Below are 15,836 nucleotides of genomic sequence, written 5' to 3'. Positions count from 1 at the left end.
GAAACAGGGAGAAACAGGGCATGTCTTGTCTTGTCCTTGACCTTAGAGGAAAAGCTTTCAGCTTTTCATCATTAAGTGTACATGTTAGCTGTGGTCTTGTCATTATGGCTTCTGTTATGTTGAGGTATATTTTATCTATACTTAATTTGTTGAGTTTTCATCATGAAAGGATGTTGAATTTTTTCAAAATCTTTTTCTCCATCTATTGAAATGACCATATAATTTTTATCCTTCATTTTGTTAGTGGAGTGTATCACATTGATTGATTTGCATATATTGAACCATTCTTGTATCCTAGGAATAAATCCTTCTTGATCATGACATATGATTCTTTTAATGTATTGTTGAATTCAGTTTGCTAATATTTTGTTGAAGACTTTTGCATGTATGTTCATCAGGGATATTGACCTGTAATTGTCTTTTCTTGTAGTGTTCTTATCTTGCCTTGGTATCAGGGTAATGATGGCCTTTTAAAATGAGTTTGTAGTGGATGGAGTTTCCATTTTTTGGAGGAGTTTGAGAAAGATTTGTATTAATTCTTCTTTAAATGCTCATCTTATTAATTGTTTTCTAGCTGTTTTGTAGTTCATTTGTTCTTTTTTTCCTTCTTTGCTGTCTTCGTTTGTGAATCAATGATTTTCTGTAGTGGTATACTTTGATTCTCTTCTCTTTACCTTTTGTGTATCTATTGTAGGTTTTGCTTTGTGATTACCATGAGGCTTACGTAAAATATTTTATAGATTTAACAGTCTATTTTAGGCCAATAACAATTTAACTTTGATCACATACAAAACTCTTCCCTTTTACTACCCCCCCACCCCACGTTTTATGCTTTTGGTGTCATAATTTACCTCTTTTTATGTGTTTACCATTAACAGATTATTGGAGCTATAGTTATATTTAATGCTTTTGTCCTTTAACCTTTATGCTAGAGTTAAGTGATTTATATACACCATTATATAACAGTATTATTCTTAAACTGACTATATACTTACCTTTACCAGTGTGTTTTATACCAGTATGTATGCCTTTAAACTCTATGAAATAAGCCTTAAATCTATAATGTTCAGCTTTTGAATCTTTTCCGAGTGGTTGCTTTACAGTATTTGAAACCCAGAAAACTTCGGTTTGCATGATGAGAATCTCAAAGACACACAGCCCTGAGTTTGATCCCCAGCCACAAAATAGTCTTTCTATTTTGGCCTTGAGCTCATCACTTTACAACAGTGGACCAGCCTCTATGAGCCCCAAAGAGCACCATGACATTCTAAACTTGTAAACAGAGGAGGGTGGGGAAGAGGAGTGGTCATGGGATTGGGGTGTGAGTTGATGAGAGCTTTCCAGGATTTTTGTATGGCTAAGAGACAGACACACGATCCCAAGACAACTGACGTGTGTGGGTGAGGGAAGGGGTGTCTGGATCCCTGTGATTTTGGTTGATCTCTCCTTTCTTGCTCTTTCTGACATGTCAGTAACTTTCTTTGAATAGGAAGAATTAAGTGCTGTTGTTTTAAATTTTGTTTAAGCTAAAATGTAAATTGCATGTAATAGCTTATGGGATATTAAGACAGAAATCAACACCTCAAGAATCATCCTCTCATTTATAAATGAAGAAATTGAAGCTCAGAGAAGTTGTTACATTTTACCCAGGATCTCACATCTAGCAGGTGGCAGAACTCAGAGAAAAGCCCAGGTCTTCTTTCCTCCCTCCTTCACCTGAGCAATTTGATGCACATTTTACCAGGGAGAACTGGAGTCATTCCTTATGATTTAGTGATGCAAACACAAATCAACATTCAGAAGCCTGTTCTGAATTTCTTTACATGAGTTTTAAATAGAGCATAATGGCCACTGAAAATAAATCTTTGGATTGGCAACTTGACAGTGTCCTTCAGCTCTGTTCTCTCTCTTGGAATACAAGGACATATTTCCATTTTATTGCAAATTGAACATAAGCAGTTTTACTACATAGCCAGAAGTTTGGCAAGACCACTTTAAATTTCAAGCCTCCAGATTTATCTTGAATGAACTTGAGGCTGGGTGTGTATGTGTGTGTGTGTGTGTGTGTGTGTGTGTGTGTGTGTAACCATTTTCAATGGAGTTTTCCAACTGTCTTTGGATGGGCTGTGGACAGTTGTCTAGTGGTCTCAAACTGAATGTGCTCTGAATTATTTTCATTTTTAGGACCAGATCTTTATGGAAAATGTGGGTGCAGTGAAGCAGCTTTGCAAACTAACCAACAACCTTGAAGAAAGAATAGAAGAGTTAGAAATATGGAACAGAAGGCTGGCCAGGCTAAAGCGGCTCAGTAGTTGGAAGTCCTCTGCCAGTGAAGTGAGCTCAATCAGGTACTTCCAGGATTGCCATAGAAATTTGGAGAAAGGAGAGAATGGGGTCTTTCCATAACTAGATCAATCTGAATGGTTTGTTCTACCAAGCAGCAACCATTACTTTCTTTTAATTAAGTCCCTATTCTTCTTTCAGAATGTTTTGGAACACAGTTGTTTTATGTGATAATTTTCTTATTTTTTCTGTTGCTACTTTTAAAATAAAACAAAATATAATGCATCTGTTTAAGAGCAGTGATTATAGGAAGTGCTACATTTTAACAAAAGGGTGGCGTTCCCTTTAAGGAGGAGAGGTGGCCATTTCTAAATTTAGAAAACCATGTTTGGTCCTCAGGGAAAAAACTTTTATTCTATTTTTTTTTTATTACTTAAGGAGGTACGTGCACATTTTCTGGGATATATTTTGAGAAAAAGGGAAATGTAACTTTTAATGCATTTATTTATACTTACTAAGTTTCTTGTACACAAAAAGAACTCTCAATTGCCTTGACTCTTCCTTTTTTAAATTACCACTGAATAAAAAAAAAAAAAGCATACTGCTGTGTTAGTGACAGCCTGGGCCTTTGTCATATAACTCTTGGAGAGGCATTTGAATCAAAACTAATTTTCTCTTTCTCTTTTTAAAGCAAATTTAGCAGAGCTCTTAGTGCATCTTCTCCAAAAAGGACCATTCCCAAAAAAACCAGCAAGGTAAATAGAGTTAAATTTATAATGAACAGAGGTGATATTTTCTATTCAAATAGTCTTTAGAAAAATTGATCAGGAATTTTTTTCTTCATTTATTTGTTGATGGGTTCCCTAGGCATCCTTATGCACTTAAGGCATTTAAATATTATCCTTTTAATAGATATTAACTGGTTTTTCAAAGAGAAGTTTAGAGATATGAGTATAGAACCTGTTCATTTCAGAAATATTGTTCTGCTGCTTTTTGTGTATATAGTCCCCATCAGGTGAAATTCATCAGCAGATGACCCTGGGCTGCAAGATCTGTGTGGATGCCTTGACTCGACTCAGGCCCTTTGTCTCCAGAAGATCTCAAAGGGATGTCAGTTAATCCACAAATCCCTCTTTTCCCTTTGATATTTAGTACTATATATGCAAATGGAGACTAGGTATTAACTTGCTTGCAAAGGTTAAAATGTGATAGCTTTATTAATGAATAGAGCATTTCATCAAATAGGATAACATTTACATTAAAGGTGAAGGTTAATCATTTATTAACTTAAAGGACACCCTCTCCATTGCAGAGAAGTGTCAGTGAGGGAGAAGCTGCAATACTGTCTTCCTAGCTGCCATTCATAGATAGCTGTGAACCTCAGCTCGCTCCCTCAGATCCACTAGTTTTCCAAAGGTGGCCTTTACCGGAGGAAGATATTTATGACCTTAACCTATATCCTGTTACGGGCTGACCTGATGTCTGGGCCATTGTCCCAATTTACTCTCTACTCCTCATGTTATATGTCACTGAACTATTCTAAGAGGGTTTAGAAAGTTTAATATTCTACTAAAAACTACTAAAATGTTATGCTGTGGACAAGCTTCTTGGTACACCAATAGGCATAAATACATGGATAAATGTATATGTAGAAGTGTTTTGGGGCAAGTTTACTTAATTGCATTGGGAAACAGAGGTAATAATAATGTCTATCTTACAAAGAGTATTGATAGGATTAAATGAGCGAAAGCCCTTAGCACAATACCCAGCACATAGCAGATTGCTCAATAAACACAAAATACTAAAAATATTGTGTTGAGAAGGTGCTCTTTGTACTAACCAGTTTGCAAGGGGATAGAGGGAATTGTATCTACATCCATGGAGGCCCTGATTGGTACAATTTGGTTCCTGTGCAACCTCTGTAGCGCCCATCTTGCACACAAAGAATCTTTTTATTTTGCAGTTTTCTCAGAATATTAACTAGAACATACGGTCCATGAGAACAGGCTCTGTGTCAGCCTTCCTCACTCTGTGTCCCCAGGGACAGATACAGAGCAGGTACTCAAGAAATATTTGTTGAATGAATGGAGAGCCCAGTCTGAAAATATTCCCTGAAGGTTCACAATCTAAATTTAAAGCATTAAGAGATTCAGTGTCTTGGGTGTATGGGTGGTGGGGGAGTTGGGGTGTGGACACAGGCTCAGGGACTTATATGGACATCCAGACATTAAAGAGCACCCATTCAATTCAGAGACTTCATGCAGTCACTGTCCTATGCCCCTGTGCATGCAAAAGTGAGTAAGATGTGGCCCCTTCTAAAGAATTTTAAGGTAGCCAGGGAAGATCAGAAGAGAATACAAAGAACAGTTGTACCCGGATGTGATAAATATTGCAGAGGCTCAGAGCACTGTGGGAATATCATGGGACCCGGGCCTTCAAGGGGGCGTAAGCTTTGGCTAGAAAGTGACAGGTGCTGCTGGAGAGGTTTCAGATGGAATGGCACAAGCCAAGGTCTGGGAGCTGACACCAGCTTCCTTGAAGGACTAGGTGGGAGTTTGTTAAAGAGGAGAGTAGAAGTTAAGGCTGAAAATATGTTAGGCTCAGTTTCTGGATCACCAGTTAAGGAGTTCATTTGGCAGTCATGAAGACTTTTTGAATAATAACAATAATATCTAAGTTGTATAGTGTATCCTTCTTTACAGACAGAAAAGGGAGGCAGCATGGCATTGGGGTTAAGAGCACAGATTCCGGAACCAAGTGTTTTTTGGTTCAAATCCTGGCTCTGTGACTTACTAGCAGTGTGATCTTGAGTGAGGAACTTAGCCTTCCTGGGACTCATGTTTCCACATCTCTAAAATACGGATGATAACAGTACTTGCGTTATAGAATAGTTGAGGATTACTGTGAGGTTAATAAATTAGTATACATAAAGCACTCAAAAGAGTGTGTGGCACGTAAGTGCTATGTAAGTGTCCTCCGCTATTTAGTATTTTCAAACCCACTATTTCAGTGGTTCTCATACTTTGGCATATATCACAGTCTTCCAGGGAGCTTGATAAAATACAAGTAATGGTGTTTTGCTCTCCCTGTACTATCTTTCTAGGAGGTTTTGGCTATTTCTCCGAGGTTAACTATCGCTTCCATATACCAACCCCCTAGGTAACCTTTATTCCTCAAAGCCTCCAAGATCCTTGGAGCATTGAAACACAAGTGTATGGGTGGAGAGTGGTCCTCCTGGGTTGGGTGGGGGCATTAATGAGCAAAGTGCTGGCTATGAGCAGTTGGTGGGCTTTACCTGATGGTGAGAAGCCTGGCTGGGCCAATGCTGGCCAAGATGATGCTCCTTCTGGAGGAAGATCAAGGTCTCATCCAATTCAAAGGGTTCCTCTCCTTTCCTTCTCTTTCTTTACTTCCAAGAGGTAGGTGGGTGATTCCTGCTGTGTGTTGATGATTGGGGCGAGGTGAGAAAGACCTCAGGATTCAAGTAAAAACTCACTCAGTATGTGGAGGAGAAGGGAGAGAGGGAAGGAACAAACACAGGCTTCTTCTGAGAGCCCACCTCCCCCCACAATTCAGGGTATTATGAAAATTAGTAACATAGAGGTCAAATGGATAATACTGAGTAAATGATGAGTCATCTCAATGAGTACGTTTATTTTTAAATTTATTTATTTATTTATTTATTGTTTTAATCGGGGTATAGTTGTCTTACAATGTTGTGTTAGTTTCTACTGTACGGCGAAGTGCAGTTCCCTGTGCTATACAGCAGGTTCTTATTAGTTATCTATTCTAAACATATTAGTAAACACAGATACTTTTCATTATCTCACTTCTTACAGATTCACGGCCCCCCACCTCACGCTACATGGAAACTTACTGAATCAGAATTTTTTAGGGCGGTTAGATTTTTTAACAAACTCCATAGTAATTCTCATGCGGACTTGAACTTGAGAAACACTTCTCTGTTAATCAGGTCCACCCAATAACTCTGAAAGGTAGGCAGGTATGATTTTATCCTTTCTATTTTATTGATGAGGAAAATAAGGATCAATGACACTTAGATGACTTGTTCAGGGCTTGACTCCAGGTCTGACCCCAGGTCTTAGGCCATTTTCCTATACAAGGTCAAAGGCTTTTGAGCAAAAGCATGGAGACTTAAAATAATCTGGCAGCTTTGGGGAGTAGGTTGGAAGGGGAAACTCTTATTCTGAGATTAATACTATTTAATTCCAATCAATTCAACAAATTTCATTGCATTGAGTTCTTTCTTTGCACAGCACACTATTAGGATGTCCTCAAAACCGTTCCAGTGGGATGTAGGAATGGTATAAACCATCCACTTCTTGGTATTCAAAGTGGCTTCCTACTGCACTTATGGATGACTCAGTTATGATAGCCCTAAAATTTGGGTACTTGTTAAAAAGGGTGTGGTTAATTCCCCCCCCGACCCCCAATATTACATTGAAGAACATTTTCTTTATGCAGATAACCTGCCCAAGAAATTCAAAGACCAATTTTAAACTATTTCTTAACTACCACCATCCTCCAATTCCCTTCCAATCCTGTACCCCCAGAAGGAAGCAAACATAATACTTTCTATTGCATTAGTAGGAACCTCATATTTAAGGAGCACCATATTTAACTGGGCAGAAAGCCTCTCGTATCTCCAGCGAGACTCCTCACCAGTTGCACAGCTGTCTCTCCTATGGTTCTTGGCTCATTCCTTATGTGAAAGTTTTTAATGCCAGTATGTACCAGTCCTAAAGGTTAATCTCACTCACTTCCTAGAGAGTGTAATTTACTTATTTTCATATCCCCCTATAACGTTGTTCATAGTAGTGCTTAATGAATATTTGTTGAATGGATATAAGAATAAATAAGACATAGGCCCAGAACAGTCCTCAAAAATAGGTGGCAGCATTGGAAAAAATTGTATATGATTTAAGGAGTAATTAATAGTATTTCATGCCACAAAAATCTTTTCTGCAATTTGTCATGCTGCCTGAAGTTCTTCCATTGGGATTTATTCTATTATGTCTTGAAGACTTTTTGTTTTTCAAAAGTATCCTATTAAAAGAAATGGACCTCTGGGTTCTGACAGTATATTGTCTGGTAGGTCTTCTCTCATAAAACTTCAAGAAAAAGCACTAAATGAATGGCACAGACAATTGTCCTGCAGGGAAGAGAGAGTGTAGCCTGGGGTGCCAAGAAAAGGAAAGAACTTGGCTTTGAAAGGACTTCGTTTTCAGAGGCAGAGAGGAGGAGGGAGATGTAGACTGAAGGGAGCAGCGAAGATCCCCTGGGGGGTGAGTCTTCAGGCATCCTTCTCAAAGTTGGCATCACTGATTTTTCATTTCTCATTGCTGAATTTTTTATAGGTTTCTTTTTCAGGAAAAAAACAGTCGTGTCCTAACTGGGTTTTCCAGACCTTGGTTATAACTCTCATTGCTGTGATGGCATTTTGGTAAGAAAAACATCAGTGTTGTGCTATGTCAAGCTCTTTTTCTCTTCCCATCTTCCTTTTCTCACACATGAACTGGGGACTGACTTTCTATTTACTTTGAAGACAAGGAGCCCTTTAAACCAGGCATTGGCCTTTGATTTAGCTTAGAGATACAGGAGCCCTTTATAAACTCATACTTTGAAGAAAAGAAGCACAGGCTTTCTGCTCTTAAATATGAGATGAAGGATGATCTTTTTTTTTAATCAACTGATATTTCTTACCAGCTCCCTGTGCCTTTCGTGTGTGTGTGTGTGTATGTATCTTTTTTAGTCTTGCAAATAACTTTCTCAGAATCTTTGCTCTCCTTCCTATCTACTTAGGCGAAAAGAGTGAGTACGTAATCAGGTACAATCCACTCTCCCATGGATATTCGTATTATTAGAATTCTTCTGGATTTTATACCAAAAGAGACTGAGATTACCCCAAGATATGCAATATGATGAAATTGTAGCCAAATGTACTAAGCAGTTAAAGCAAACAAATACATTTGCTATGCAAGCATCGTGTGCCTTTTGACTGCCATCCCTCCTTCGCAGGGAGGAGGGGTCATCCTTTACTGGGATGAGGAGTCTTTATCAGGTCTCTGGTCTTCAGGCTCATGCTGCTGCTATGATGGCTCCTCAGCCTTTGAGCCCTGGTCATCTTTCCTGTGTCCTCCTCGCCTTCTATTTACATGGTGGAAGGGGTATTTATCTATCCCTCCAAAAATGCTTTGTTAGTGTGGAAAAGGACTAGCTTCTGGGCCTTGTCTCAGAGGAGACAATTATCCTCAGAGGCTAAGTAAGGGATGGTCCCAAGGATGCTTCCAGTTTCTTGATCCAAAGCAGCTTCTCAGTTATAGGAGACATTGTGGGTCTCTCTGTACCCTTCTCTCCCCTCAGCATTTTAACTTTTCACTTGCTACTGCCCACTGCAGGAAGCATCCCCAAGTATTTGACACCACTACATAGAATTCCCAGTAGAAGTTGATGTACTTTTCTCACTCTCCAGTGAACTTGTCTCCTTCTGGGATTCCCAACTCAGGAGAGTGTGAGCATCTACTTTTCACAGACATGCTTAACATTCTCTAGAGACACATTCCCATGAAAATCCAATGCAAAGCTTATAGGAAGTCTAATTTTGGTATGAAGAGACTGCTTTTTAAATGTGCTTATCAGATCTTACAAATACCAATGTTGTTTACCTCTAAGACCAGAAATGGGAGGTACTGGGCTTATTGTCTTGTTTCTGGCCTGTGGTGTACCTGAGAAAGGGTCAAAACCCTAAAGAAAGAAGCAGATGTCCATTTCATTCTATGATCCTAGAAGTTGCCCGGGCCATGCAATGACGCAGATGGCAAACAAATCAGAAAGAGTATTTAAGGATTAGTAATAGGGAGATAGAAAATGGGGAATGTGGGAGAACAAAGTCAGGGAGACTGGACCACAGCAAGTAGTTGCCAGGGTGACGCCACAGATTCTGTATAACGGCATCTTTGGAGCTCAGCACCACTTTTCCCAGGCAGGGCTGTGCCCACTGGGCAGTAACCAGCTGCTGCTGAGAACACTCTGGGGATCCTTTCTTCATCAGCAGAATTCAAATGTGTGGCACATTTCTTTGTGTATATTTAATGATGGTAAATCCACTACCTTTGGTGGGGAGCAAGATATCAATACTAATGAGATGAGTCTAGAGAACCAGATGCGACATCAAGCCGGCAAGAGGTCAAGTAAGGTCCCCTGTGTCAGGCCCAGCACACGGCGGGATTGTAGAGAGAGTTCTAGAGACACCCTCGAAAGAGGAGAATGCTGAGTGTTTGGATGTGTGAGCAATATTGGGAAGAGCTTCCCAAAGCTCAGGACCTTTAAGGTAAGCTTCCTTTTGGCTATATAAATGCTGATAATTGGGGGGAAAGATACACTCATTATTTTGAAGTCACGTAGTGTGGAAATGGATGCTTCATTGTACTTTTTTCCTTCCTCTGTCCAATTTGGTGTATTGTGCTCTGAAAAGACAGGCAGCAGGAAGATGTCAGAAGCGGCCAAAGGGTTTGGCACCTACTGCTGACTAAACCTGTGTGGCCTTTCATTTCCCAACACCACAGTGTGGACGCCCTCCACCAGGGGGATATGAACTTTGCTCTGAGTTTTTCCTGCAAGGAACAGAGGGCTGCCTCCAGTGGTTTACATGCTTCCTCTTGTAATCTTCCACTAGTGACAGCCGTTTCTCAGACAGCTTGCCAGGGCCAGGGGGCTGCTTTGTGGAAAAATCCGTCAGCCTGGAGTAGCCAGGGAGCCTCTGAGCTCTGGGAAGATTGGGGGCTTTTTCTCACCAGGGCTGAGAGGAAGAACTGTGCTGGCTTCCATGGCGCTTCTGTCAGCCCTGGCTGCCCGCCCCTCCTCTCCCATCTGTGTGGCCTGGGAGAGGACATCTCTGGCCAGATGGTTGTGTGAGATATATCTGGAATCAAATCTGCCACGTAACTCTTTCTTTCTTTCTTTTTTTTTTTAACAGTGGCTTGACAATAGTCTCCCTTTACATACTTAGCTTAAAAGATCAAGACCAATGTACCTCAAGTCTCCCTTCGAGGTGAGAGTTCCAGTCTTGTTTTCCTTTGGGGAGAAGGATTCTTGAAGTCCTCTTTCATTAATTATTTTGTTCTCCTCCTCCAGCAACCTCACCAGCTCCCAGGATCCGGCTCTGCCACCCACAGCTTCCCCCTTGGGTAAGATCGTCACATTCCTCACCCTCAAACCCAGTCTGGGTTTCATGTGAATTGTCAAGAGAAGAACCAGCCTTTCAGGTTAACCTTGTCACTTTCCTTCCCTCTGTCCAATGCCTTGCAGCACCTAATACCTCTCTGGCAACCACACAACCCCCCTTCCAAGTACCAGAGATCACTTTCTGTGAGATCCTGCCATGTTCGGAGACTTACTGCTGTCCCATCTGGGGAACAAGAAGAGTCTTCTCAAGCCCTGTGCAAAGACAGCCCAAGGAGAAGGAGCCCCATCAGAGGCCATGGGCAGGTAAAGAATGTTCAAAGAGTAACAACTAGTGCTTTGAACCTGAGGTTTTTCCCTTCTCACTATTTACTTGGATAGTCTGTTAATGGTTCCACTCTTCTATTTGGGGTGGCAAGATCTGTGAAAACACAAATACACAAACTTGTAATCACTTATAATATTGAGTTCCCCACCCAGGGATGAAATTTTGGTTGATTCAAGTGAAAGGGTCTCATTTGTTCATTGCCAACCAAGATAGTAATAGTAGCACAAGAGAAGTAATTATGTGAAGATGGGTAGATCTTTTGGCTCACTTAGAACTTATAAAATGATGTGGCATCTGGGCTCTCTGCCCAAACCAAGTAGGGCAAAATGTAAAAGGCTATGAAGATTCTAATGAGTTCAGGGTAAGCTTTAAGTCCCTGAAAAAGGCTTCCACTTTCAGATTATCTTCTTCCTCCTCCTTGGGGGACACACACACACACACACACACACACTCTTTAAGTAACAGAATTCTCATGTTAAAAAATTTGGGACTTCCCTGGCGGTCCAGTGGTTAGGACTCTGTGCTTCCACTGAAGGGGGCACGGGTTTGATCCCTGGTCTGGGAACTAAGATCTCACATGCCACGTGGCCAATAAATAAATAAATAAATAAAAATAAATAAACAAATAAATAAAATAAATTATGGAAACTTGATCAAGGACTAAAAGTATAATTATCTCTGTAAGATCAAATACTATACATCCCAATGTATACTAAGTTATTATTGTTTCTAGAAATCTCCTTCTGTATACACACATTTTAACAAGTGTCTAAAATAATGATGATGATGATGCTAATAATAACAATACATACATATCAGTGTGACTTATCAATTAAGATGCTGTGGTAACAGCAACTCCCAAATCACTGTGGCTTAATGTGACAAAAATTTATTTGACTCTCTGTATATGTTAAATGTCGATCAAAAGAGGGATCTTGTTCATCATGCCATTCAGGACTCAGCTGATAGAGACTCCTTCTCAGTACATATTTCCACAGCCTCTACAGAGGTGGTAAGAGAATGGGGCAAATTGTGCACTGGCTCTTACAGCTTCCATGTGGGTGTAACACAAGTCACTTCTGCTTACATGTTACTGGCCAAAGCAAGTGACACTGGTCATGTCTAATTTAAAAACAGTTGGTGAAGTGCAGACCTAACACATGCCTGGAAGAAGATGAGCCAGAATATTTTTTTTTTTTGCGGTACACGGGCCTCTCACTGTCGTGGCCTCTCCCGTTGCGGAGCACAGGCTCCGGACGCGCAGGCTCAGCAGCCATGGCTCACGGGCCCAGCCGCTCCCCGGCATGTGGGATCCTCCTGGACCGGGGCACGAACCCATGTCCCCTGCATCAGCAGGCGGACTCTCAACCACTGCGCCACCAGGGAAGCCCAAGCCAGAATATTTTTGAGTAGACCTAATGACTAATGACATGTAGACTATGGTCAGTGGTTGAAGTTTGGGGGCAGAAATGTAATTTCCTTTGATATTATTTCAATTTGAGGCTTGAATAAATAACTTCTACAAATCATCATCATCACCATCATCAGTAACACCACATAATGAGGTATTACTATTGTATGCAAGGCACTGTCATACGTAGGCTACACAAGTAAGTCCTTTAGTCCTCACAAGCTTGAAAGATAGGCACTGTTATTATCCCCTTTTTTTTTCCAGTGAGGAAGCTAAGGCACAGAGAGTTTTCCCCCGCACCTATAGGAGGCAATGCTTGTAGTGTTTTTCTCATGAAAGCAATTTTTCATTGAACTTGGGAACAGGAAGAAATTTGCAGTTTCAGAGATCATACCCTCAATAGTTTTAAATATGGAAAAATCCATTACTGTCTCAGAAATGCCCCAGAACCTTCCTTCCCTTTTAAAGCACATGGAACCTTGTGGCTGGTAACACTTTTCCTCACCTTGGGAGTCCACCTTGAGGATACTGGGTGTCATTTTCTGAGAGCAGTGCTCAAATGAGACCATCTGACCCATGTGAGGTGGATAACAATGAATCCTGAACAGGAAGAGGTTGGGAACTGGCCCAATCTTCATTTTCAGAAAGTTTTTTGACCCTTGAGCAAATTCACTCCTATAGCAACCAGCTCTTCACATCAAGGGGATATTGGGAAGAGTAGCCCTTATCAAACCACATGAAGGTTTATGGCCATCTTCTCTGGGACAATGAGTGTCTGCTCATCTTATGTTTCCATAATGATGAGAGACACTGAAGAGACTCCTGAAGAAAGATTTGCTCCAAGGTGTCTGGCTGTGTCCTCCTAGACACAACTATCATCAGCTTCTCTGGCTAAAAATGGAGTTTAAATTCTGCTTTATCAGGCTCTCCTACACACTGGGAAAGTTGTTTCCCTCTTCCCTCTTTCAACTTGAGAAAAAAAACGGAAAGGATTTAAATGTTCTATTTACTATAACCTTCAGGAAACTTGAAAACTCTGGGGGATTTAGAGTCATAGAAGGTCAGAGAGCAGCTACACCAGTGGCTCCCTGACTTTTTGACCCAGAGATTATGAATCCATTATGCTTTTATAATTATTTGACTGAGAAAGTACGTAGAGGGCAAATGTAACTATAAATTCTGTTAAGCTTTTAATCGAATTATTTTTGTTAATTCAATAGCAACATTTGAAAAGTGGTACAAATCTATGGGAGAGATTGTTACTTTTCAAGTCCATAGCCAACACCACAGACCCCTTTATGTAATCATCTGGGATTCTAAAGTCCCCAGGTCAGGAGAATCTCTGATTTTTACCAATTTACCCATTTTATGACTGATGAAATAGAGGCTGAGGACTTTGCTTAAGGTTCTGCAGTGAATTATGAGCAAAGTAGAAATCGAAATCTGGGTCCACTGTCCCCACCATTCTGCCTCCACTTATTTGGGCTTGGTGTGTGCACGTACCTGGGATCAACTCTAGAAGATGCAGAAAGTGTCTACTCTATGGCTCTAGAAAGCCCTTTCAGCACCCTCTGCCCCCTCCCCTTTGCCTACAGCCATTAAAAAAAAATGTTATGGAAATATCGTTGATTTACAATGTTGTGTTAGTTTCAGGTGTACAGCAAAGTGAGATAAAAATATATATAAGAGGGGGCTTCCCTGGTGGCGCAGTGGTTGGGAGTCCGCCTGCCGATGCAGGGGAGACGGGTTCGTGCCCCGGTCCGGGAAGATCCCACATGCCATGGAGCGGCTGGGCCCGTGAGCCATGGCCGCTGGGCCTGCGCGTCCGGAGCCTGCGCTCCGCAACGGGAGAGGCCACAACAGTGAGAGGTCCACATACCACAAAAAAAAAAAAAAAAAAAAAAAATATATATATATATATATATATATATAAGATTCTTTTCCATTATTTGTTATTACAAGATATTGAGCATAGTTCCCTGTGCTATACAGTAGGTCCTTGTTGGTTATCTATTTTATATATAGTCGTGTGTATATTTTAATCCCAACCTCCTAATTTATCCCTCCTCCCCTTTCCCCTTTGGTGCTATAAGTTTGCTTTCTATGTCTGTGAGTCTCTGTTTTGTAAATAAGTTCATTTGTATCATCTTTTTAGATTCCACATATAAGTGATATCATATGATATTTGTCTTTGTCTGACTCACTTCACTTAGTATGATAATCTCTAGGTCCATCCATGTTGCTGCAAATGGCATTATTTCACTCTTTTTATGGCTGAGTAATATTCCGTTGTGTGCCTATAGCCACTGAGATGTTGTCCCCAGTGTGGGGTATTTCTGGGGGCCTGAAGAAAAGCATTTCTCCTCTGCTGCTGCTCCATCTTTTGCCTCTGTCCAGGGCAACATAAAACATCAGGGTTCCTAAATCCAAAAGAAGAGAAAACCAGGCAAATTTTCTTTTCAACAAGATGTTTCTGAGGCATTTAAGACCAATTACAAATTTAAGAATAAAAATTTTTTAATTAAAAAAAACTTAGACTAACTCTCAGTGAGATGTGGAGTAATATCTAATAGTTTACCAAGCCCCAGAACACATTTATGAGCCTCCTTCCTGAGGAGTAAGACTACTAGTAAAATAAGTACAGGGAAATCAGCATTTTTATGACATGCTGAGCTCAAGCCATTATTCTTCCTTCGGGCCTAAGCTGGTTGTTTAAAATGTCTTTCAGAAAGGTTATCCCCTCTTCTCACACTTAATAAAAGGTTTGCATAAGACTAATAGGAAGTGGAAAGTGGGTGTTTCAAAATATTCAGCTTCTACTCTGAGGAACTGAGTGTGATGCATCAGATTTTAATCTATGGAACGAATAAGGATTTAAATAGGCAGCAGAGTTAGATATTAAAAACTTAAGAGCCTGTGGGAAAAAGCATCAGTGGAGTTCTACAGATTTTAAGAGATTTGGTAAAGACTTTTAAAATCCCACAAAGCAAAAGGCATCTGTAATTCATGCTTATTTTGATTTGGAGACCAGACCTCTAAGAAGAGTCAATGATTGAAAGAAAATGTTTCCCTGTGTTAAAGTACTCAGTCATCGATTGGTTGGGCTCATGACTTTTTCTTGGCCTGAGCCTGTTTCAATCATGAAAGAAAAAGGTATCCAGGATGTACTGGGACTCAGCCATCAGCACAGTTTTACAAGTAGTGCAATACACATATTCTACCACGACAGGATATACTTTGGTTGGACACCATCTTAAGTCTCTCCTCTCCAGAAGTTTCTAATTTAGTTTATGGGGAGATCTCATCTGCTGATTGTGAAATATATCTCCAACTTTACGATGGAAACCATTGGGAATGTATATTAACTTTATAGGGAATATTGCTGGAAGGAACTTGTAAAATGAGAGCCACCCCTGTATGACTACAGGAGAATTTATGGTTTTCCAATAACCAGCCTTTCGGAATTGAATAGTCTTGCCTCAGATAAGTGACAAAGTGGAGGTGTTTTACATGAGACTCAAAATTTATTTCCAATCCTGCTTTTGAAAAGCCATTTTCATAATTCTAAGCTATAAGATTATCTCTCCTCAACTTCACCTTATTACTGTTAAA

The 15,836-nt window shown here is 40.3% G+C and overlaps 1 protein-coding gene and 1 long non-coding RNA gene across 14 annotated transcripts in view; one reads left to right on the top strand and one right to left on the bottom strand.

The window, feature by feature from the left end:
- The window catches only part of LOC308625645, a 259,830-nt gene that overhangs the window by 23,804 nt on the left and 220,190 nt on the right, over positions 1-15,836 (bottom strand). The window lies entirely within an intron of this gene.
- The window catches only part of MYRFL (myelin regulatory factor like), a gene marked incomplete at its 5' end in the record, with an annotated part of 115,719 nt that overhangs the window by 90,086 nt on the left and 9,797 nt on the right, over positions 1-15,836 (top strand). For both annotated transcript variants that reach the window (XM_081250098.1, XM_081250097.1), the window contains 6 exons: positions 2,185-2,348; positions 2,975-3,038; positions 7,662-7,747; positions 10,280-10,354; positions 10,438-10,490; positions 10,612-10,791. In XM_081250098.1, the coding sequence (XP_081106224.1) occupies positions 2,185-2,348; positions 2,975-3,038; positions 7,662-7,747; positions 10,280-10,354; positions 10,438-10,490; positions 10,612-10,791 (622 nt within the window). The remainder of the gene's footprint in view (positions 1-2,184; positions 2,349-2,974; positions 3,039-7,661; positions 7,748-10,279; positions 10,355-10,437; positions 10,491-10,611; positions 10,792-15,836) is intronic.

The sequence above is a fragment of the Mesoplodon bidens genome, assembly GCF_964165515.1.
Source record: "Mesoplodon bidens genome assembly, chromosome: 11".
NCBI lineage: Eukaryota > Metazoa > Chordata > Mammalia > Artiodactyla > Ziphiidae > Mesoplodon > Mesoplodon bidens.
Note: the sequence above shows the minus strand (reverse complement) of the source record. Positions and strands in the feature narration are given on the sequence as shown.